Source organism: Taurulus bubalis (genome assembly GCF_910589615.1).
Source record: "Taurulus bubalis genome assembly, chromosome: 8".
Lineage (NCBI taxonomy): Eukaryota > Metazoa > Chordata > Actinopteri > Perciformes > Cottidae > Taurulus > Taurulus bubalis.
In genome coordinates, this window is record NC_136596.1 from 21,601,366 (window position 1) to 21,627,100 (window position 25,735).

The following is a 25,735-nucleotide window of genomic DNA, read 5'->3' on the forward strand; positions in this document are numbered from 1 at the left end:
AGCACAAATGAAGGTATTTGAGGGCCTGAAAAACGATGACCAGCACAGAGCAGAATTTAGGTAAGGTCAGTTGTGGGTAATAGATTATAAAGCATGGACTACAACTAATCTGACTAAAATGTATAGGATTGCAAACTTGATTTGTTTGCTTGTGATCATCCTCATTACTATAAAACAAATCAATATATTAACTTGTGATCTTATCAGATGACTTGTCAATTAGTGTGACTGAGAATGTGCATTATTTTTCCTAAAAAAAAAGAAAAGACAAGAGTTACAGTCTCTAGCCTGTCATGATTTATCATTAATTACGTTGCATGTTATGAGGAAGAAGTCTTAGTGATCAGCTTGCTATCCCATTTGTATATCTAACAATGCTGGACAGATTATTTCAATAGATTATTTCTATCTTGATGAAACAAGAAAGCGTGTTCCAGCTATTTTCCTGTCTTGAGCAAAGTTGGCTCACAGTTTTGCATTCTTAAAACTTCTCTACCGCAACCGAGAAGCATAGCATGAGAACAAATGCTGCTGATCACAATGGCAAAAAAAAATTAAAAAATAGCATCATTACCGAGTTGTACTCGAAAGGCCTGAGGAGTTGTTTGCAAAAGAAAGGACAATCAATTGCACAGTTAAGAATGGAAAGAGCAACCAGAAGCGATCAGTAATTGGGTTCTGCCCGACTGGCACTGGTTCTCGACCTTACTGGCAGTACACTGGCTGCTTTGCCCTGTGGGAGAGTGTAGGCGTTCCACCTGTTGGTCAGCATCTGTTTTCACTCAGGACCACAGACCTCGTCACACCTGTTCTTTGTCCGTTTTCCACAACTGTTCCTTGACCTCCGAGGGCAGGGTGTTGAAGAGGTCCTCCTCCACCACGAGACCGGTTCTCTTCAGCTGTCGGCACTCGCCCAGCTCCACGGGCAGACACTCCAGGCGGTTTCCCCTCAGCTCTAGCTGCGTGAGCCCGGTCAGCTCTCCGAACCGCGATGGCAGAGACTGCAGGCAATTGTTGCCCAAGTTCAAAGTGCGAAGCTTCTTGCACTGGAACAGCTCGTTGGGCAGGCTCTCAATCTGGATTTCGAGACGGGGAGGGTGTCACATGTTGGGAGAGAAACAGAGCGGCGTTAGAATGTGAAACTTGAACATTAAATTGTCGCAAACAAACCGCAAAAGGATTTTTTTTTTAAACATTGAAATGGTGGAAAACATACTACTCACCCTGTTGGCTGTAACTGCCAGGTACTGAAGATTCTGGAGGAAGCCAATGTCTGTCGGGATATAAGTCAGGTTGTTATGGCTCAGATCCAGGAAGCGCAGCTTGCGGCAATAAAACAACTGGCTGGGGATCTTCTCGATCTTGTTTCGGTTCAGGTACAGTTTCTCCAGGTTGGTCAGTGTGCCAATCTGGATGGGAATATAGGCGATCTGGTTGTACCAAAGCTTAAGGCAGACCAGCCGATGAAGGTGCTGGAAGCTGATGATCTCCTCGATGGTCTTCAGGTTGTTGTCCTTCAGATCGATCTCCTGCAAGTTGTGCAAGCTGAAGATTGAGTGCGGTATGCGTTCTAGATCACAGCGAATGAGCTCCAGCTCGGTCAGGTTCACCATCTTCTTCAGGCTGTTGAGCACCATCAGCTTGGTGCCTTCGTTATTGACGGAAAGCTTCTGGAGGTGCATGCCCACGTCGGTCACCACCTGAGGTAGCTTGGTGAGATTGCTCTTCAGGCGAAGAACCTTGAGCCTCTTGAGCTCCCGGAGCCCATCGATGACGATGTAGCGGTTGTTCTCGGCGCTGAGATTCCCCGTGAGATGAAGCTCGCTCAGATTCTTCAGGCTGTAGATCCACAAGGGAATCTCTTTGATGTCAGTGAACTTGATGTGCAGAGACTTCAGGTTCTCGCGCAAGAAAGCCAATGCGGGGGCTTCGATTTTGGCCGGCGTGTGGTAAAGCCACATCTCTCGCAGGTTGACCAGCTGGGCGATGATTGGCGGGATGGTGATATCGGGGATGAGCTCCAGTTTGAGAACCTCCAGCTCCACCAGGTCAAATACTGTGTCTGGAATGCCGCTCAGCATGAACAGGTGCAGCTCCAACTTCTCCTGAGAGTTCTTGGTAATCCTCTGCCGGAGCTTGTCCAGCGTCCACTCGTTGTTGAGGTTGAGCTGCCGCAGCTTATTTTCGCTCACTTCCGACAGGAACACGGCGAAGCGTTTGGAGTACAGGGGGTCATACTGATCAATCATGTGCATCATGAATGCAAAGTCATTCTTCACGTCGGGTATGTCGCTGTAGCTGCTCTCCTCCCGTATCGATTCGAAGGAGTACTTCTTCAACGAGCGCCGGAGCATCCAGCAAAGTGTGTACATGCAAATCAAACCATACACCACTACCAAGCTTATGTAGAAACAGGCTAAGATTTTAAAAAGTGTAGCCAGCGGGTGAGCACAGCGGTACACGCTGTAACCCGTCAGGCTCTCTATATCCACCGAACAGTCAACACTGAATTTGATATCATGCACGTAATACCCTGTATAGCAGATGATGAAAATAAACTTGATGACTTTGATAATAGTCTGACGGATGTACAGTCTGTAGACAATGTCTCCTTCTTCAACATGTATACGGAACTTCTTGACCTTTTCAAACAGGGCTTTTGCCTGCTCGCCCTCCTTCTTGTCCAAAACCCCTGTTTCTGTTCTATCTACGATGCCCTGCTCGAAGCGGGTCTTTGTCCTTTGGAGCATCGGAACACTTGCTTCAACATCCTCACTGATCACAGACGCCTTGTGGTCCATTGAGCCGTTCATTTTCATTGGTTTTGGGTCGCTCTCTTCAACCACCGTCTCGGACAGGGCCCTAGTTGTCCATGGGGAGTCAAAGCATTTCAGCAGGATGGATACAAAGTGCTCAAGTTTTGAACTAGTCCGTGGGAACTTAAACCAAAAGTTGCTACAAGCTAGGAAAATAAGGGTGTGAAGTAATACTAAGTAAGGAAAATACTTGGCAAACCAGTGCAATCTATTCTCATAGCACACAGCATCCACATAGTTGTACTGGTGGCGGTCCAGATCGTACTGGATCCCTTTGGGCTCCAAGAAAAACGATGCCGAGAGGGTGGCATTGAAGTCCTTCTTGCAGGTATTGTTGACCACCCATTTGCAGGGCAGGCAGATCATCTTGTCCTGAGTGACCTGCAGTGTGCCCCCAAACACAGAGATCATGAGCATGACAATGGAGATGTAGTCGGTGAACACGTCCCACCATGGTTTCAGGATGCGGTACGCCGGCTGCGTGTCCACAAAGTACCGCAGCTCAGTGATGGGGATCATGGTTTATCTGTGGGGGAGAAGAATTGAGATGAGGACATATCCATGACAGTGATGAACTGAATTATATAGCTTTGTTGAACATCGAAACACTACAGATAAGGCTTTCTTCCAAATTAAAAAAGACAAATTCCAACCTTCACCTGAACCACAACACCAAGCCCAAAAATCAATACTATATTTGCGAACAAAAAAAGGTAATTACTGGTTAATATCCTGTGTGCTGATAATTTTTCCAACTTTTACAGCGGTGCAATAGAAAACCTCCCGACTGCAAACATTACAAACTGACATGGGGTGTGCACGGCACAGGACAGCTCTACAGCGCATGATTAAAACCAAAAACATAATTGGTACCCATCGACTGAGCGTCAGTGATATTGGTGAGAAGAGAAGCCTGTAAAGAGGTATATATATATATATATATATATATATATTTTTTTTTATTAGGTATTTTTTGTTTCTTTCCCATGTAGCAAATTGGGCTTACAATCTGAATGTTTTTGTGCAACCCTGTTGTACAATAAAAATATAAACCTTGTATTGTGACAAATTTAAATGTATGTTCCAGAAAAATGTATGACATCATGATATTGATTGGAGAAAATGATCCCTTCCCTAATTAAGTATTTTCTGCATCTATCATACAACCCAACATCTACACCTGGCCAACAGGTAGCAAGATCGCTTTAAGTTATTATTACTCCAAGTTGTTGTTATGAAATACAACCAAACTGCTCAAACACACTTGAAAATGATTCTACTTACAAATCCGAAACGGTAGGCACCATAACTCCATACATAAGCAGTCAAGAACGATCCCACAACTACTCCTTTGCTGCTGCTGCTGCTGCTGCTGCTGCACATCAGAGCAAGATAAAGCTCTGCAAAACAACCCTTCAGCCTTGCACGAGTGTGACACACCCAGCTTGTAAGCTGGAGAAGTCACTCTTCTAAAGATGATGTTCCGCTTTGGCTCGTTTAACCCAAACAACATGACCGGCAGAGGAGCCACCTTGCTCCCTTGCTCTCTATTCTTAGCCATTTCCGTTGATAAGACCCAGAGTATTGTCTGTGGGGGCCTTGAGAAGCACCTCCCTCGACCTTCAGGACGAGATCCTGTTTACCTTGTAGAAAACTGCTGTCTCCAACCAGTGTCTCTCTGGAATACTCAACCTTTTGCACTCCTGTCAACCCCAACACACACACACACACACACACACACACACACACACACACACACAGTCAGAACTTGGCATTCACCAAAGCTTGTCCTTTGTTTGGAAGCTGTAAAGACTAGGACTGAAGACGCCAAGTCTTGGCGTCATATTTACACTGGCCCCAGATCAGAGAAACCCCTGCATACATGTACTCTTCAAGGGCTGCAGCCTGGTATGGAGGGCAGATGGTGTTGCAGCACAACAAGCCCACTCAGTAAACGGAGTACTCACCGGGTTGGAGGTGTTATCTGGGTTCCAGTGCTTGATGAAGGCCCCGGTGGACAAGCCACTCTGTGTGTAACCAAAACCCTTCATCGACCATCGCCTTTGTCATCGCCATGGGGGAGTTGAACAGGAGACACAAACAAGACAGTGGGAGATGTTAATGAGGTTCCAGCTGTTGTCCTAACACACTTGGGAGAGACATTCTTTAACAACAACAAAAACGTACATGCGCAAAACGTCACCTGATCCAAAATATGTTTAAACACCAACTATTTTAAATATAAAAAGGTCTGTGGCTGTACGGGATATTGCTCGTCATAACGATACTGTGATACATCGTGCCAGACACGCAACACGTCAGGCTACCAACCGGCTGGTCACGTTAGCATGGGGCGTCTTTGTCATGCGGTTCGGTCGGTTAGCTGAGCAAGCACTTCTCAACACAAAAGTTAAAGCCGAGTGTTTTTATGTCTATAAATGCCATTACATTGTTGCGAAAAGACTATATTTGAGGGAGCGCCCCGTGGTATCTGACCACAAGCTACTTGTCAGCACCGGCCACAAAAAAAGTTAAAAACACATTAGCAAACTAAGCTAGGCTGCTGTTAGCTCGCGAGCTAACCGAGCGACATACTGCCCACCGGCTCTCTCCCTCTGTGTCATCGGAAGTTTACGTCCCCTCAAACGTTGTCGTTAACATGACAGCGATACATTGCTAAAATGTCTTACAGACGGCATTGCGTTCAAACTTACTACGTGTGGTGTGCTGCGATCAAATCCAACGCTACATTCAGATACATAGTTGCTAAACAACTGCGCCGGCTGTTGCTACTTGCTAGTAGCTCCGCTTGCTAGCTGGTGTTTTGTTTTTTCCAGCACCCCTCAGAGACGGTTCCCCCGCTCCGCCGCCGTGGCGCTGTGGACGAGACGGAGAGGAAGAACGCACTTCCTCCCTTTTGGTTTTCTGGATGAGAGATGTTCATGTTTTGACAGTGAGGAAAAACAAGGTCTTCTGTTTTTTTTTTATTGGCTGCATTACAGCCTGGAGTATTTTTTTGTGTGTTGAACATGTTGCCATTGAGCACTTTGCGGATGCTGCGCGCATCCCGGGCTTTACTGCACCACAGCTGGCTTACAACGCACCGACAGTCTGCTTATAAAGCTGTTACATGTCCGGCACGTTGTACGTCCACCAGCCTCCCCGTGAAGGACACATGGCACGGCTACACGGACCTCAAAGCACTGGGGAAGGAAAGAAGGCCCATTTACTCTACTAATGCAGCCAGTTCCAACAGGAGTTACTGTGCAGGTCAAGTCAAACTGAACTGCTGGAGTTGTAATCGGCCTCTTGATGAAACTCCTGCATTCTTCTGCACGTCATGCAAAGTGATCCAGCCCCCGGAAGAAGACGCGTCCTACTTTAAAATGATGGCTTGGTAAGCATAATGTCCTGTTTATAATCGCCCCCACTCTCACCTGGCAGTTGCTATTTTATTCATCAAGTCAGTCTGTGAGCGAAACACGTCGGGTCACCATGTGTTGCCTCTTTTCAGTGACGTCACATTCACGCTGGACACACACCAGCTGCAGAAAAGATACTTGCAGCTCCAGCGGTCTCTGCATCCGGACAACTTCAGCCAGAAATCTGGGGTAGGAAGGTGGGGGGTTAATATAGATCCGTTTAGTAACATGGAGCATGAGTCAGCTGAGGCTGCCTTATCCTTTAGTGCAGTTGTGACAGCAGGGAATTGGATTTGCCCCTTTGCCCCATTAGGCCACATGGCTGTGCACTGTGTACTTTGGTCTGGGGCAAGTTGAAGATGGGCTGCTTAAAAGACGTTGACAAATGTAGGTCATCAGCTTTCCCTATATTTTGCTTTGTTCAAGGAATCACAAATGAAACAACTTAGAAGATGAGCACATTGCTTTAAGAAAGAAAGGAGAAACATAACAGAAATCCCAGGTAGTCCACTGTGAAAATGGTCTTAATGAAATTCTAAGTAGAAGAATGAAAAATTACTTTTGTCTACTTTTTGCCTGCAAAAAGGCCATCATTGGGCCTCTTTGGGCTTAAAAAAAGATGCATTAAAACATATTTCATCCAGACAGGACACATTAAAACACATTAACATAAAAAAACACAACACAGAATAGAACCTGTTCATATATTATATTAATAGGAGCATCAGGTGCTTGATGAAGGGGGCTGAATAAATGGAAATAAAAAAGCTTTGTGCTTAGGTAGCAAGCTGGCTTCAATAAGTGGCTGTCCTTACTGATTAAGATATTTTATGGCAACAGGGAACACAACAATTTTCTTTCAATGTTTTTCTTTGCACAGGGGACTCTGTTGGCCTGAGGGCAGAGATTTATCCAGCATCACTTTTTAATAAAAAAACACAATCCATTTTGTGTCACTCCATCCGAGTGAAAGTCCGCTAGCTAACAGTGACACAATACAGTTGGCTCAACCTGATGGGTCATATGTTTTTCATATTAATGATTCTTAAGCACAATTAGATATTACAAAAAAATCTCTTTGTAAATTACTAAATGAAAGGATGACCTATTTCAATTACAAATAAGAAAGTATGATCAAAGTTATAATTAGTTGTAAAAACACTACAAAGCATAAGCTCGGGAGTCCGAAGATTTGGGACAAACAATCTTTTTAAAACAAATTGAATGGTACGTTTTAAGAATGTAAAAGTCTTTACAAATAAAGTAAATGTTAAATAAGAGAAAGTTAATCAAAATAAGTAAATTGTCTAATATGTGGACACCTCTATTTATGTATTTAATAACTTCGCTTGAGTGGACCTGTGGTATTAATTGCTTAATTCCCTTGAACAGTTTTTAGCATATTTGATCAGAGGAGGGAAAAAAATCAACCCCAAAATAACTACTTGAATATATATGTGGCATAAATAAGAACTTTTTTTGTTGCTAAATAAAACATGCTTGCATGAAGCACATAGAAGCTCAGATTACAACACAGACAGAGAGGATGAGCGACTTCATTCTCTGCTATATTGAGGCTTTGACTATTGTATAGGACCTTTTTAATTTAGAGACGTATCATTTGATTTAAAAAAAAAGTTAGAAAAAAATGAAGAATGCCCATTATAAGATGACATATAAAAAATAAAAAAAAGGACACAAAATATATATATATATATATATATATATATATATATATATATATATATATATATATATATATTTAGGTATTTATTTTAGAAGGCACTCCACTGATTTCCACTTCAGAGATCAGTTACAAGTACTGTGAAAACAGTTCTCTTAACTTCTTAAACTTGTCAAGTGGAATCAATTACCACGATTGTGCCACAGTGATGTCATCAGGGTTATCTCATCTTGGGTTATGATCAAGTTGCATCATGGGAAATATAGGATTGAGTGTTCTGACCGCTTGACCAATACTAGGGACTAAAAGTAAGGGTATCTCAGCCTCTGCTGCTCTGAGTAAGTAATTATGGAGAACAACAACAACAACAGGCACAAAGCAAACTCGGTGTGATGCTTTGTACTGACAGACACTGAAGGGAAATGACAGGAAAGAGGTCTAATTCTGGTGGATGGAGCAATCACTCACTGCTGTTTAGCAAACAAATTAAATTCTCTCCCTCTTCACTCTTGATTTGTCAAATCAAGACAGGTGTACCTTTTCTAACCTCAGGATATTGTGAGGAAAAAAGTTTGCCGCACTAACTAGGTAAATTCCATGAAGCCCAAAGCACAGTTTGGCTGTCGAGAAAACAAATACGTAGACCTATATTTTACATAAAGATTATTCCACAGAAAGGAATACGATTTAAAATGCATCCAAGCAGTTTGAAGTTGAAGGTCTTTATAGGTTATTTTATAAAGTAGTAAACAGTTGACTCGTTACACTCTTGTGGATCATTAAAAAAAAAAGATTGCCTGGCAGTTTGGAAGAATAAGCATTATGCGTACTAAGGAGGGGAGGAGGGGTGTTGCGTCGCACAGAAATTTATTTTGGACGCCCGGGTGATGCGATATGAAAGCCTCCCTCATATCCAGCAGCATGCAAGAGAGGAGAGGAAGCCTAAATGGTTTCCTCACAAACGACCTGTCCAATATTGTACCGACTCTTGTTTTATTTATCAGCACCTCTAGCCATTCTTTCTTAATTAGACATCTTCCCGCCTCGGGGGTCTTCATCATATATAGAAATCTCATTATTTATACAAGGCAGCCACCTCCTGCACTGGTTGTTATTAGAGAAACAGCTCCACACGACGGGCCCATGGGCCGGAGCTTGAGATTATTGATTTTCACAAGAGCTGACAGACCTGATGGCTGCAAACTGCACTCAGATCTGCCGACTGTTTCCAAGATATCACCCCACCGCCTGGTTTCCACGAGTCTGTCATGTCAAACTTCCACCTGGATCCCTTGAAGGGTCCCAAACTGCTCGACTACAAAAAGAGGAGCTATATGTCATACATCGGATCGTCGAGGATTTGCTGTTTGAAAATCTGACAGGGTTATAGATTGGGATGACAAGGTGTAAAATAGCTCGGATGTAATTCTGATTTGTGACAGTTTGGTGTGCAACTCTGGATAATGTGAATATACAGATGCAAAGCATGTCGGTTAAAATTCACATTAACACTTGTTTCCTTCCCTTTTTTTATTTTTTTTTTAATGAATGAATATGGACTGAACATCATTAGGAGCCAACATAACAGATCCCTCTTTTGCAGAAAGAACAGGAGTATTCAGAAAGCCACTCGGCTCTCGTGAACAAAGCGTACCGCACTCTGCTTAAGCCTTTGAGTCGTGGTCTTTATATGGTGAGTTTGAAATCTCTTGACTTTGCTTCTAATGAATAGTTTATTTTCATAACTGCAAGCTCTTGTCTGTCTGATCGCTAGTTCCCCAGAGCCATCTCCACCATCTGTCAGTCAAAAGTAGTAACATGCATTTAAAAAAAAAGAAGTGCAGTTGAATTTAATGAACTCCCGTCCTATATTTCAGCTGGAGCTGGAGGGGGTGCGTACAGAAGAGGGCACCGACTCCGGGGCCGACTCTGGGTTCCTACTGGAGCTGATGGCGATCAATGAGGCCCTCGATGAAGCTCGGACCCCAGAGGACGCCAAGAAGATCGGCAAAGACACAAAAGGTGAATAAATATGCCCGTTCGATTTATCGAGTGAAAGCCCAGTGGATCGATTTGAGCCGAGTGTTGGTCATGAATTAGAACAGGTGGGGAGAACATATACACAGCTGGATAATTGGCGCTGACACTAGACAACAGATATTCCATATTCCAGACTAGTTTTACCTCCATTTATCAGAAAGACATTTAAATTAAACAGTATAATAAACAATAATCCCTTTATGGCTGAACTGCTCACTGGGCTCGGACACTTTATTCTAAGGGTTAAAGTTTTGATCTTTAAGTTTTCTGTTCTGGTCGATTTGGTGACATCTGTAATTACCATGGTAACATCAATTGTGGTTTGGCACTTCAGCGAGCACTCCTAGAACAGTTGATGCATCTGTTTTTATCTTTACCGATAACGTCGCTGGATATCGCATTAACAATTTTGCTTGTGATGAATAAATATGTATTAAGGTGTACTGAGTCTACCTTTCTGCTGCTGTCAGTCTGCTGCTAAAATACAACACATTGAAAGGAAATGATTTCTATTCCCAAAAGGCACCAATAACAAAAGAAAATTGATTAATGTTTATTTGCCATTTTCTGCTGATACTCTCTTCCAACTAACTAAAGAAACCCCTGAGTGCAATATCGCAGACTTTTGCAATGTGTTTAGCAAATAAGCTGACATTGCGACAATGATTAAAATAAAAATCTTGTTAATGCACGCGTAGGCAATATGAATCTAGTCCAGCAAAGGCGGACTCCGCCACTCATGATGCAAACCTCATCATCATGATCATATAGAAAAGATAATTAGAGAACCACTGAATGTCTAATTCATAAAAAAAGTGCCCATAGTATAACATATAAGATATGATAGCCTGCAGTTGATGTGCAATGCACAACAATGAAAAATCAGACCAATGAATGATGCATACATGACATGATTTATGTACATGATCTGCTCAATTAGTGTCCCATTTTGTAAACTAAAATAATTCATTGTGTGTGGATATTTTCTTCCTGTGTTTTTTGTAACTTCAAATCAAGCAGCTACCCTCAGAGGCGAGTGTGCTTTTGAGCTTCTATAAAAAGCACTGTATGTGCCATGTCTTGTTAACACGTGCAGAACTGAAACTTGTCTCCTCCTCACTTGCAGGAAAACTGGCAGTCTTGACGGAGGCGATAGACGCTGCCCTTCTTGAAGGTATTATATTCAGACATTTTCTAGTTACTCCCACGCATTCCTTTGTTTGTTTTGAAATCTCTGCCGAAGCTTTGCTTTAAGTCAACTGAGTGAGTCAGTGATTGAACTACCTTGTGCACTCTTTTTTTTTTTTTATCAGGAGATCTTCAAGCCGCCAAAGCCCTGCTTGCCCAAATGAAATACTATGCAAACATCGAAGAGAAAGTAAAGGAAAAACTTTCTGAATTCATGTAATCCCCCCCTACCCCCCCATACAGTGTCACATTATTTAATATTTTTAGTTAGTTAAAAAAAAAGGCTTGTACAGAAGCACACAAATTATTGCACATTTATCTTGGGAGTATGTAAATCTATTGTTCAAGTTGAATAATAAAATGTCTTGTAATGCGTCATACACAACTGAATGAATGGTGATTTGTACCTAATCTTCCATTTTCTTTATTAAAAACTGTACAGATACGAGGGTGTAATTAAATGCATTCAGTATCTCCTTTTGAATTCCACCAATTTCACGAGCCTAATCATATCCACTTGTACCTAATGCATCATTAAATATGACAGAGATCTATAATTGGCGCTGATTAAATGTGCTGCTCAGTGTTTATATGATTATCCTGCCGATCAGTCCAGCACGCAGAAGCAGTTCCTCAGGGTGCCTTTAGGTGGAGACATAACACCTTGACAATCATAATGCAGAGGTGCAGAACATGTTGTACAAACTGGATATGAGACCAGAAGGAAGTCCTTTATTGGGGGAGACAACCTATTGAATTATTCATGGTGGCTTTCGCATTAACGCTATGATCATGGCAGACCCCACTGAATGGCGATGACTTGACGAGCCAAAGATCTGTGATCTGCGGAAAGTTCTAGCTCATAAATTGATGTACATTGACCCTGCACGCCTGTGCCTGCAGCACACGGACAGGTGCACAAGAATGTAAATGAATCCACCTTCTCCCTCATTTCACTTGTTCCATTTCAACACCACAGATTCATAATCTGTAATTGCTTTGCAAATTGGGAGCTCCAGTCACATCGAGGCTTTTGATCCGAGAAACTGATCCAGGTGCAATCACACTGAAGATAGTGGGGGTCGTCCCTTAATCTGATGGCAAAGAGTGAACCATCAGATCACATATCGTGTGGAAAATGTTATTTGAGACACGCTAGCGTGACAACCTAAACCATTTAAAAAAATATTAGTGGCTTTACACAGACGCCCCACACACCACTGGAACATCCCACTGTAACGCGTCCTGACTGGTTGTTTATTAAGTCTGGAACAACAATGTCATTTGTCGGAGGCGGTTTCTTTCTTTTTTTAACCACGGAAAGGCAGTTTCCTTAATACACATGGATGGACATTGAATTAAACTGGGCCCACCGCGAGGAGACAACGGGCCTATTTATTATTCATGTCGTAATCGGAAGGCATATACGGCACCTTTTGAATTAATGAGAAAATGTGATCGACCAACACTGAGGCCACTGCTGTCTCCCAGAACTCTTTCAAATGGAGTTTGAAAGAAACAAACGAGGGGGGGAAACAACAACCCCACTACAGCTGGGCTGTGAAATTGAATTGGATGGCAAGATGAACTAGCTACATGTAATCACCATGCGCTGGTTATGGTGCACTGGGTCGAGTCAAACATTCTGTAAAGGCCGGCATGACCCAGTTAATACAATTCCTATGATTGCACCAATTTGACATTCTGGGAAATTAGATATTAAATATTTTGATAGTTACCGGTAGATGAAAACATGTGTGGCACTCTTACTGCTGCTGGTTAAATCTTAGCTTAGCATTTAAATTAGCTCACCAGCATCTTTACTTTACATCTCTCATTGGTTTAATCCGTATGAAAGTGCTAAAACAAAGATTTGCAGTTATCGGGGAGGGTTTTGTGCTGTGATGTTTTCTTAGCTGCTGCACTGTGACTTACTTATTACCTTTGGACAGACCCAAGCTAGCCGTGTCCCCCTGTTTCCAGTCATAATGCTAAGCTAAGCTAACCATCAGTAGTTCAGTATTTAAGCACACACAGGAGAGTGGTGTCGATGTTCTTGTACAACCTTCAGCAAGAGCGCAAATAAGCGTGTTTCCCAAAATTTCAAACCATTCCTTTAACACGTTGAAAGTAATAATGAGGCTGTGTACAAAATATTTCCTCTCATCGTTTTGGAATTATGTAATAAGTGAGGCTTATTTTGCTTCTCAGTTTTCATACCGTCACAGAACCGTTGTATTCGGGACGTCGTTTCCAAATTGAGTCTCATTTCATGGCTGCATATCGCCACGTGTGCCGCCTGTGAAAAATGATCGCAGCCACAAGTGCTGTAACTTGGAAAATCACTGGAGAGCAATTTCACCTGCATGGATTATGGCGTCTAAATATAAGCCTCCAACAACGTGAGTAGCAGTGCACGTCCTAATTGCAGTATTAATCATCTCCGTATGGCCTTAACGTAAATATCATAATAAGATTAATGTGTTCTTGTGACCCGTGTCTTAATCATAATGTTCTCTTAATCGCATTAAGACTGAAATGTTGGTGGGCCACTGTAACTCAATTGCAGTACTCCTGACAGAAACCTAATGGAAAAAAAAAAAATCCTCATTATAGACCGTTTGGACTTATGATGATGAAGTGCAAACACGACTGAACTGCAGGGGAACCTTCAACTGTGAAACTGTTAAGAACAGCAGCTAACGAAAGGCCTGATTGACACGAGTCGAAACCAGTGAGGGATGACTCACTGATCTCTTTCTCCGTCTTCACGATCCTCACCCCTCCGCTCAGCCGGCGAGTGTCAGCCCCATCGTCTCACAGATACCTCGAGCCTGCTGTGTGTGTGCTTGTGTCTCACCGGGTAGTAATGCCATTATAATCTTCCACTATCAGGCTTCCTTCCCACCCCTTAATCTGTGTTTGTAATGTTTGTTGGCCTCGTCTCTCCACCAAGCCGTGTCTCTGCCTCCCCCACGAAGCTGCTGAACTCCTACTTTGAAACCTGTTACTCTCTACACAAAATGTGCTCCTTGAATTTCCTTTTGAGTGTGCACTTTCTTTTGATTTTGTTTAGTCTGAACCCACTCGTTGGAACTTTCTGACACTGATTCGTGTCGACAGAGGGATGCGACGGTACTCGCAAAGATCAAGAGCACATGGAGCAATCTGCAATTTACACTGTCTGCTGTTGGTGACAACAACACAACACCCGGCATGTCTGCTAATGTGATATTATACAGTGAACTAACTGGAAAATAGAGGCTGGAATCATGAAATAAAAAAATAAAAAAATCCCTTTTTTTGCGCTTCAAAAGACGCAGGTGAGTATTCATTTTCTCTGAATATTCTCTCCATCTTATCTCCGACTTAATGTGGGATCAGTTCATTAAAAGTGTAGATGCGATATCTCACCCACTCCAGATTTGTTTTGTTTTATCCTAATTGAATGTAATTATGAGTCAAATCAGACCACACAATAACCGCCTTACTTCTCGACTGCATGTTTGTGGCGAGAATTCCCCGAGGTGATCCTTACTGCGGCAGGCAAGGCTCTCCTCTAAGCTTTTGATATAGGCTATGCGGAGAGATTGCTGGAGGAATCTCTACTCTCCGCAGCAGTATGAGGCAAAAAGGCCGGCTCATTTAAAACCGCGTTTGTGTGTTTGTGCACAAGTGGTCGTATGTGTTTGCACACACCAGAATTCGAGAGACGGCGTATCTTCAAATACGCAGTTGTCAAGTAATGCCCGTATCAACAGGCTTTTCTTTAAGCTCTTGTCACACGTATTGCTCCAAATTACAGTGAATTTGATCCGGTACACTGCCGTAATCAAACACATTTTCTGTTGTGCAGCAATCATGTCTAGTAGCTCGCGTCATGTTGCCGTATATTCCAGGATGAACAGAAGATCGCAGGTTTTTACGTCGTCTCTTTTCATAGCTCAGAATAGTCGGATTCATGCAGAAGCGTGCATATACTGTAGGTTTCCCCCTGCTAGCATTTATCAAATCCAAGGTCCACTGGTTGTGAATGTGCAAAGAGCGGTATTGCTTGTATGTTATTCTGTAGCATACATTCCTCATAATTGGGTCGCTGATGTGACTCAAACTGTCTCCCCTGAACTTGTAAGGATGGCAAAATGTTCAAACTGTATTTTTTATTCCAGTGCTTATTCAGGAAAACTGGGCATATTTCACAGCTGCAGTTCTTTCACCGAGAGGTGTGGCAGGCAATATGCAAAGATAGGAGACCCGATGAATGCAAATGCATATGTTGTTTTGCATCTACAAAGTCAAATAGCCCTCAAAAGCATAATATCATGCATCTGAAATGTTTACAACAAGTTCTGGGGAGCTTAATCCCCATGGAAAAAAAGAGGAGTTCAGTTTAAATTAAACATCTATGAAGCAGCAGGTTGCGGGTGGATCTCCAAGTTAAGGCTAGGCTGTCCCCTTGAAACACCGGGAGAGATTGCTTCAAAAGGCTCCTTTGTGGTTCTTGAGTTTGGAAAGCCTTTGAAGGGGAAGAACCAGTGGTTTTAAACAAGGTGTATGCGTGTGGAAGCAGATCAGTCATTCACTTTCAGCTCAGTTACGTGCAAACCACTTGCCTCTGGTGAGATCGCGCTCCTCACCTTATCTCCTCCTCTGTGCTGATAATACTCCCCGCTGCCTATCTCACAGCCATCTCATTGTCCAAGGTTCAGATCTGGCCTCGTTTCACATCTCATCTGAATATCTTGCACAGCATTGAATCATTGAATCCCATTCTGACATTGTGGCTCTCAAGTGACGAAAGGCCAAAAAACTTGAAGCACCCTGACTTCCATTATACTCCCAAATAAAGGCGAACACCAGAGCCACAGGGGCAATGTTGTGGGAGCCCCAAATGACGTCAGTTAAAGCAGTTGTAATGACTATGTAGGTGTTTGGGGAATAACCTACAACATAATTTTGAATCGCAATGATTGGCAGTGGAATTGGCTGCGATGTCAAATACCAATTGGCGGTATCAACAGCCGTCGCCACCACCAAGCGCAGACTGCGATTCAGACGGAAAGAAACAGAGACCCGTTCGTCCTGTTGCCCCGACCGCGTGGACTATTCCGTGGTTGTCCCGATGTTTTTCTACCTGCAATGTCACTGACACTTGGTGCTTGCTTTGGCTGAAAGTGGCGACGGTGAGAGCGGTGAGAGTGAAACGGGGAAATTGAATGCTGTGAAACAAAACCAACGAGCTGAAAGACACCGAAACTGTCACACCGCGGTGAGGTTTGTCTTGTCTTGGGTTTTTGTCTCGTAACTTCCTGTTTTATTTTGAAGCCTAACTCCCCTCTCGTTGCAGGTCACTTGCTCTTCCTCACGTGTCACCGTCTGATTGTCTCCCCTGATCCCTGATTGTTTCCACCTGTTCCCCATTACCCCCAATTGTTTGTCACTCTTCAAAGAGGATCTGAAATCGATAAAGTGTGCTGGTACGTGATATCCTCTGCATCTCATCCTCATTTTAGTCCAGGCCTGACGCTCCATAGAGCTAAAATTAATCGGGTGACGATTCTCCCCCTAATTTTAAGTAAACTGTCCATTTACTTTACGAAACCCGTATGGAAACCAGAACTTGGGATGATTTGGCATCTGATACAAAATGTCCTCCCCTACCTGGATGAACGTAGCGGGCGATGATGTGGTTTCCACGTGTGGCATCGCAGGTCCCTCCCGCTGTCACATCTTTGTGAAATTGAATCGAAGCGCAAAACAATGGTTACAAACGGCCGAGCGTCTTCGAGATTGTCAGCTGTGTTGGGGACGCTCAGCAAGCTCACCGCTAGGCGTGAATGCTAATGTACAATCTTAAAGTAAAGAGATATCGCACCGTGCCTCGGCTCCACTGCAGGTGGGCCAGACAGGATTCATTTCTGAAGGAAGACCGGACGAGATGATTGCATTGTGGCGCGAGGACAAACCAATTCGGAGCTCTCAAAACTAAATTCTATCATTGAGATTTATTACGATGCAGGAATTCAGCCAGATCCCTGCACCTGTGGCAGTATTTTACTCCACATCGCCTGTGAGCCTCTCCATACTCGCCTGCTTTTTCATTAATTTGTAAGGCTTTGCTTTTCAGGCAAAAGAAGAAAACAAAAAACAGTCCCCTTCTCCCTCGTGCTGCTGATATCTCACATAATGATGACTCTCGTTACTCTGTGCATCCTACCAAGTTCAACAACAAGCTAACCTTTTTCTACTGCAGCTGTTTCTATGACAACGCGAGCCCCTGCTGCAACTTTAAAGCGCGATAAACACAAGAGACAGGAGGAAAAAAAAGGGATTTGATTGATCTTGCTTCTCGCCACGGGATTGATAGACTGATAGGGGGTGTTTAGGCTAACAGGCAAAGATCAAAGAGGTGATAATGGTTTAATGCCGCTCACAAACAAGTCGCAGTTGAATATTTCTGTGTTGCAATTAAGACTGGATTTCCTAAACTGGCATATTGTATAGAGTTTGTATTACAACGTGGCGCTTTTGCAGGGAGGTCACATTTGATCCTGTGCTAATATCCAGGTTAATTTAAAAAAAAAAAACTGTCACTGAACTGCCTTTCCGTATTATGAAAACATGGCTGCATTATTGCCGGCAGCAGCTATTGGCTCCGAGTGTTTAAATGAAGCTCCGGTTGCAAGGAAGCAAACCGTGGGCTTTTCTCTGCCTCGCTTTCCTTATTGCATTTGACAGGACAGGGACCACATAACTCAATCCTGTCTCCAGCTCAAATTGAGGCCTTTGAGAAAGTGCTGTGCCACTGACCCCCAGGCTTCACTCGGTGCCTCAACAAAAAAAACGCACCCACGAATACGTCGTCCACCTCAACACAGCCCCGGCCCGCAAAGTAACGGGGACCGGTGCCCCGTAATCCAGACTCGACATGGGGCGAAGCGTGGCCTGATTGGGATGCACCGTCCTCAGTTTGAGTCTCTTGCCAATCACCAGAGTGGAGAGAAATTAATCACTCTCTGGGCTGTCAGTTGGCGTCAGCCAGGAGACATTTATCTTTGAACCCATGTCAGTAATTTGGCAATAACGGTTCCTTTGATTAATTCACTGCCTGAATCTCTGCCAGGAGAGCACGAGTTCAGAGACAGTGACAGATTGATGATGCTTGTATCCTGTAATTCCGTGGACCCCAATCCTCACAGTGACTAGGCCCCGTGTAAAAAAAAACAACAACCATGTAGCGGCACACTACTAAGTGTGATGATATTTTTGACTTATCGTTTGAGTGAGGACCAGTATTCTGAGGTGCCAGCGTCAGCGTGTGTGTTTGTGTTTCCTGCCGGCATCCGCAGTGGTGTCAGGAAGTTGCAGCTGACTTCAGGCTCGTTACGGAGCAGCACTGAAGATTGTTTGCCGACGCCGGCTCACCGCGTCCTCAGATCAGCTTCATGCTGCTTAAGCAAAACTGTTGACACATCTCAAGCTAACAAAGTTCATTCCAGCGAGCATCCAAAAAGGTCTCAGCCGGGAAGAGACGACATCACGATATTTTGTCAAACCTGCAGCAGCAAAAAAAAAAGAAAAGAGCTTATTCAGCAAGTGTCGTTCGGCACATCGCCACCTCTCCTTGATTTGTTTTTTTTGGACGAACTTGATGTTTACTTCAAGGCCTCTCGAGGGGCTTGCCTGAGAGGTAAACAACACTCTGAGGATATCTTATTCTTTTTCATTTGACAGCTTAGAAGGCAGTCCCGCTTTCCTGGGTTTTGGTCTTTTGCACAGATTCCCACACAAACACCTTTCCACCGAGCTAAATGGAAATTAATGACTGTTATCTTCCGCTCAATTGAATCTATTAGTGGGAAACAGTGGAATCTTAATTTGAGAATCACTGTGTTGTTATTTTAATTCAGCCATATGTCAAGATGAAAAATTGCCAACAATCACTGCTTTTAATTGGCATTCCGAATTACAATTTTGTTTTCGGACATAATTACTGTCTAACATACCGCAGATTTAAAAACAAAACAAATGAATAATTATGAAAAAAACAACCCTCTTTGGGCCACTTGTTAAATTGAATAATGTAACACGCTCAATGTTAGCAAACTGTCTGATTTAATTGGTCTCAAAGAGCAATGTGGTAGGGTTGTTTTGTTCTGGACACTCAGACGGTGCTGAATGGAAGTCATACACGTCACAGGGAACGAACAAAACAATGCCGGACTCTGTGTGACCGCTCGAGCTTTCGGACTTGTTTGTCAGCGTCATTCCATTGTGTCCAATGTGCCATCTCAGTAGCATCTTTTGACAGTGCTGGTCATGGGAAATATGATTCCTCCCCCCCCCCCAGATGGTCTCATCTGGCTAATCGGTACGGATCTCTTCCCATCTCTCGCTCTCGCTGCAGTCCTCCCTCCACTACAACATCTCGGGTGCTCATTTCTTTTACCTTACCTGTACATTTGCTGCCTGCCCGTTCGGACAGATGTCACCCTTCGCGTATCCATCAATCACAGCACTGTGGGTTTTCCCCGGTGTGGCTCCATCTGTTTTTCTCCGCCTGACAAATACCTTGCCAGCTGACAGGGGAAATGTTTCGAACTCTTGAAGCCGCGCAGCGTGGGTGTTCTATTCCACTTGATATTTAATTCATCTGTGGGTGTCTGTGGGCCCGTAGCCATGGGAACCCGGCCTCGCCGTGACCCCTCCCATGATAATACCTTATTAAAGGGAAATTCTGTAATTTAATGTAATAGAATAGCTGTAATTAGATTTGGTTACTATTACAGACATTATACTTATCTTCACAGCTCAGCCTGAAATCTCTGAAATGTTCCACTTTCTAACAGTGCCGAGTCCCCTGGCAGAGCCAATGCAAGTGCAGGCATATCATTCACACATTCTTGCATAACCATTGAAATCACTGATAGCGACCTGTTTATACATTACTGCTCTGAAGAGAACACTTAAAAAAAATATAAAAATAAATGACAAACGCTTTTTTTTAATTTCCAGACATATATATTTTCGAAAAAATGTACCAGAGTTCTGAATGGCTGCAAGGCTGCCACCTGCTTGTGTTTCTCCATCTCTGGCGTGTCCCCTCGGCTGATTCCAGCTGCTTGCTGGAGGAATTAAGGAGGAGATTTGGAGAGCCCGGGCAGATGCAACAGCTGAGTTGACATTAGCCTGCTAGGGACAACATGCTGCTCAGATAGAGAGAAACGCTCTGCACTGGTAACTGGGAGGCTTAAGGATGTTGCCTGCTTCATTATGTCCCGGACAAGCTTTCTGAGTCGCTGGCCAAAATATATTTTCTGCCCATTGCCCACGCGTATTTAAAAAAAGGGATGGAGATAGAGAGTTGGTTTGTCCAGGTGTGAAAACCTGCAAAATGTAACAAACTAGGTTGACAGCCTCTACTTCACAGGGATTCCAATAAATGTAAGCTTTGGTCACTTGGAATAGGAAGTAAAACTTTGTCAAACAAGATATGTTGGGATTCCTCGTCAAAAAATGGAGGCATGAATACATCCATACAATATGTCACCCAGTTGAGAAATGGGCTACAAAGTCAAAACTGTGACTTTTAATGAACTATTTAATACTTTAAATGCTATGCCGAGTAGATCTTAGGATATGTATAAAATGACCCGATATTCCAGATACTGCAAGATTTATTTCTGATGTGTATGAAGTAACTACAAATACCCAGGTAAGTTATTGCGAATTCCACCTACGAGTTGTCCAATTTCGCAGCCTAATCATCAGAGTGCATGTGAAAATACCGGTGCAAATTATCTCCCAACTGTTCCTTTCTCTTTTTCCAACCCCTTGTTTTCTATATTTTGCAACCACGCAAGGGCAAGTTCTAGCACACCAGGTTCACCAATATATCTGAATAGAAAAATTAAATATTTATCAAGGTTAAGGGGCTGTGTGTCTCAACGTGAGAATGCGAGAGAATTAAATTTGCTCCAGTCTATGGACTGAAAGTATTTGCTCTCCGCTCTTTCAGCTCCTCTGGGACTGTGAACAAAATGACGCAAGCTCCCACCTACGGTCTAGTAAGATTCGAATGATCAAATATATCTTTGTTAATTTCATCCCAATGGACTTTTCACATGTATGGAAAGCACATACCCTCGGATTCTCTCTCTGCAAATGGGCAGAGACCTTCAATTTTATTGCACAATTAGACACATTCAATTATCATATAATTGCCTTCATTTAGGTTGTGCATTCTGTAACAACTAACATAATAGAGTGCAGTAGATGCACAGGGACCCAAACATTTCTAATGGCCTGACTAATCGCTGGCCAGCAGATTTACAAAGCCCCTCTTTGTGTGATTTTTTTTTTTTTAACAGAAGGTTTGGGGCACAATCTAATGGTTCTGTTAAATTTCAACATTTCCTCACGCAGAGAGATTGATGAGATCTCTGGGGCAGCATTTGCAACAAACTATTTCAATCTGTGCTTGCATATGCAAAACAATTGTTAATAGCACAGTTGCGTGTTGATGGAGATTTGATTGGCTTCCTGGTCCAAACACGATTTCATCACACCCCAAAAGCCGCTCGACAACTGGGGCATCTTGCCCTCGATTAAATTAACCATGAATCCACGAATGGAGACGAGCAAGAGGAGTTTCTGCATCACTGGTGAATCTCTGCAGCACACCCCACCCAAAACCCATCCCAAACTCTGGAGGAACAGTCCTCTGGAACAGCAACCCTGTCTCCTCCAAAATGACTTTCTCATACAACTAAACTGCATTCTCTATTATCTTTTGAGAGGAACACATTTTGGTCAACAGTTTGAGACACATGGTTAACATTGTACATTTAAACAAAACAACAAAAACTACTTTGCTATGTTGAGGCAGAACAACTATTTCATTAGGGCTAATAAAAAAAAAAAAAATCATGGTTCGGCTTAAAATAACTACGACATTGAAACAAATCCAAAAGCAACAAAAGTATTTATTTGTAATAAATGGGCAACGCAACTACTTGATTATTCCACAAGAAGGCACTCTAGGGGGTATACTTAATAATTGCTCTAAACACAAGATGGTAGGGGAGGAGAGGTCAGGGGTCAGAAATAAATGTAGCTCCTCCCTCAAACTTCACAGATGATGTCACAGTTTCTATAGTAACATTTATGTGAGGCTTTGATTCCTTTGAAGTTAATTTTGTGACATCACGGAACACAGAACCATAAGTCTATTAAGAGAAGTGATTTCCACTAGTCCAGTATGAGAGGGCCTGTGATGACCTGTGAAGAACTCCATCAGTGTGTACGATTCCCGCCAACATACTGAGCGGCTCCTTGACGACCGTTGGCACACGGCCGTCTGCCTCCTGCCGCCTGCCCCTCTCTCTATGGCTGCACGCTTGAGCTGACGGGACTCGGCGAGTTTGCACGTTCTGGGCGTGTCAGTCGGGGTTGAATCCCCAAAAAGTCAAAACCTGCAAATATTTTTCTCCTCCGCAAACCGCCACCTTAACGTGGTGGAGGAGTTTGAGTGGCTCAGTGATCCTGAGGGGAGAGTCCAGACTAAGAGCGGTTTAACAAATATTAATAATTAAGATAATAAAAAGATGTTTACAAAAAGTATACAGAAGTCCTTTCATGTTATTCTTTTATCTGATGAATATTAATAAAGTTTGTTTAAGTGCGGAGAACATTGAGTGCCCCTACAAAAGCTAATTGATCAAATGCAGCAATGCAACATGAGACCTTTTAACCCTTTCATGCATAGAGGTCACTACAGTGGACAGCTGTTAAAATGTTGTTTTCTTGTGAACGCTATTGCATCTTCCAAAACACTGCTACTCAGCAGTAAGCCATTGTAAGTGCAAGATACATTTCTCAAAAAACAAGATGGCTGACAGAAGTACAGAAAGACCCAGTCACTCATCAATATCTTGCCAATCCTTCTATGGAAAGAGACCCTTGCAGGGCACTCCAGGGGGTATACTTAATAATTGCTCGAAACACAAGACGGGTAGGGGAGGAGAGGTCAGGGGTCAGAAATAAATGTAGCTCCTCCCTCAAACTTCACAGATGATGTCACAGTTTCCATAGTAACATGTGAGGCTTTGATTCCTTTGAAGTTAATTTTGTGACATCACGGAACACAGAACCATAAGTCTATTAAGAGAAGTGATTTCCACTAGTCCAGTATGAGAGGGCCTGTGATGACCTGTGAAGAACTCCATCAGTGTGTACGATTCCCGCCAACATACTGAGCGGCTCCTTGACGACCGTTGGCACACGGCCGTCTGCCTCCTGCCGCCTGCCCCTCTCTCTATGGCTGCACGCTTGAGCTGACGGGACTCGGCGAGTTTGCACGTTCTGGGCGTGTCAGTCGGGGTTGAATCCCCAAAAAGTCAAAACCTGCAAAAAATTTTCTCCTCCGCAAACCGCCACCTTAACGTGGTGGAGGAGTTTGAGTGGCTCAGTGATCCTGAGGGGAGAGTCCAGACTAAGAGCGGTTTAACAAATATTAATAATTAAGATAATAAAAAGATGTTTACAAAAAGTATACAGAAGTCCTTTCGTGTTATTCTTTTATCTGATGAATATTAATAAAGTTTGTTTAAGTGCGGAGAACATTGAGTACCCCTACTTTAACTTTTCTTTTGTAAAATACTGTAGCGACCATGGGTCAGGAAAGCTACGAGACGTAGATGGCTTATATGGTGTTTATTCAGGGAACATAGAAGAGGCTGCTGTTGGCCGTAGCCTACGCCAAAACAACAGCAAAACCCCGTGAAAGCCTCTCAACCAGCTTCACGTCTGCTCCGGGTCATAGACTCTGCTCCGAACGGGTCGTAACACAACAACATCACAGCTACCAGCTCATGAGACGTTCACTTACATCCTGAACATAACATTTATAACATAACATTTCCCTCAGTCCGTTACAATACTTATAAGTGACTTAAATCACATTAAATTAAGTGTAAGGTATACCACTGTGCAGCCCCTGCTTGGTTATGTTAAGGCAACAGAAGTACTCACATGGGACATAAACAGCACGTTTCCTGGGTTAAAGCCCCGTTTTGGACGCATCCACCTCCCTGACCTCCCGACTGAAACTTATTTGCGATACGTCAAAAGCAAAACGTATTTCGCAACAAAATGTTTCCCCCAAAATGTAATTTCGTTGTTGGTACCATCATTTTTCTGAGACAGGGCTGGAATAGAAAAACAATGAAGTCACATTTTCCCATTATAGATAGGTACGGCAGGTAATTAAAGCAGAGATCCCACAGAAACCTCACGTTAAGATGTAAAATATCCTAATGGAAATTGCATTAATAACTAATATAAACAGTGCTTTGTCATTGACAGTGACAGGATAAAGAATGAACTTCATATCCTCTTCAGTGTCTGGAAATGCCAGTGGACTTTGGGGAGGATTTAATGTTTTTGCTTAAGAACAGAGTATGAGGCAGAAAAGGAGTTTTTAAAGCATAACCCTATCATTGCTCTGCAGATATATTATGGTCGTTTTGTGCTATGGGGCAGTAAAAACACATGGTTATTGCCCCTTTAAGGGGTAGTTGGGGTCTCTTATGAGTCACCCTGTTTTCTCGTGAGCTTGAAGTCTTTTCTGTCCATCCTCAATGTCGTCGGCTGAGAGGAGAGATGTTTTGTTTTATTACTAGCATTACAAACAAATGCCTCAAATTCCCGTACATTAATAGGCATACTTTGGGTGCAAGTTATTTTTAATTGGACTGCAAGGACGTTTGATTGATCAGATTTGCCTCTGAAAATGCTGATCTCTCCTAAAAATGTTTCCTTTCATGTACAAAGAACATCTGCAAAAGCTAATTGATCAAATGCAGCAATGCAACATGAGACCTTTTAACCCTTTCATGCATAGAGGTCACTACAGTGGACAGCTATTAAAATGTTGTTTTCTTGTGAACGCTATTGCATCTTCCAAAACACTGCTACTCAGCAGTAAGCCATTGTAAGTGCAAGATACATTTCTCAAAAAACAAGATGGCTGACAGAAGTACAGAAAGACCCAGTCACTCATCAATATCTTGCCAATCCTTCTATGGAAAGAGACCCTTGCAGGGCACTCCAGGGGGTATACTTAATAATTGCTCGAAACACAAGACGGGTAGGGGAGGAGAGGTCAGGGGTCAGAAATAAATGTAGCTCCTCCCTCAAACTTCACAGATGATGTCACAGTTTCCATAGTAACATTTATGTGAGGCTTTGATTCCTTTGAAGTTAATTTTGTGACATCACGGAACACAGAACCATAAGTCTATTAAGAGAAGTGATTTCCACTAGTCCAGTATGAGAGGGCCTGTGATGACCTGTGAAGAACTCCATCAGTGTGTACGATTCCCGTCAACATACTGAGCGGCTCCTTGACGACCGTTGGCACACGGCCGTCTGCCTCCTGCCGCCTGCCCCTCTCTCTATGGCTGCACGCTTGAGCTGACGGGACTCGGCGAGTTTGCACGTTCTGGGCGTGTCAGTCGGGGTTGAATCCCCAAAAAGTCAAAACCTGCAAAAAATTTTCTCCTCCGCAAACCGCCACCTTAACG

The 25,735-nt window shown here is 43.2% G+C and overlaps 2 protein-coding genes across 2 annotated transcripts; one reads left to right on the forward strand and one right to left on the reverse strand.

Annotated features, from left to right (window-relative positions):
* Positions 1-800: 800 nt before the first annotated feature.
* Positions 801-3,335, reverse strand: lrrc8ab (leucine rich repeat containing 8 VRAC subunit Ab; the record flags this gene model as incomplete). Its single annotated transcript, XM_079222566.1, has 2 exons — positions 801-1,076; positions 1,224-3,335. The coding sequence occupies 2 exons, from the start codon at positions 3,333-3,335 to the stop codon at positions 801-803; spliced, it is 2,388 nt and encodes a 795-aa protein (XP_079078692.1).
* A 2,756-nt stretch (positions 3,336-6,091) lies between these two features.
* Positions 6,092-11,471, forward strand: hscb (HscB mitochondrial iron-sulfur cluster cochaperone). The gene is made up of 6 exons (XM_079221788.1): positions 6,092-6,213; positions 6,331-6,427; positions 9,526-9,615; positions 9,800-9,944; positions 11,089-11,136; positions 11,276-11,471. The coding sequence occupies exons 1-6, from the start codon at positions 6,203-6,205 to the stop codon at positions 11,368-11,370; spliced, it is 486 nt and encodes a 161-aa protein (XP_079077914.1). The 5' UTR covers positions 6,092-6,202; the 3' UTR covers positions 11,371-11,471.
* The last annotated feature ends 14,264 nt before the right edge of the window (positions 11,472-25,735 follow it).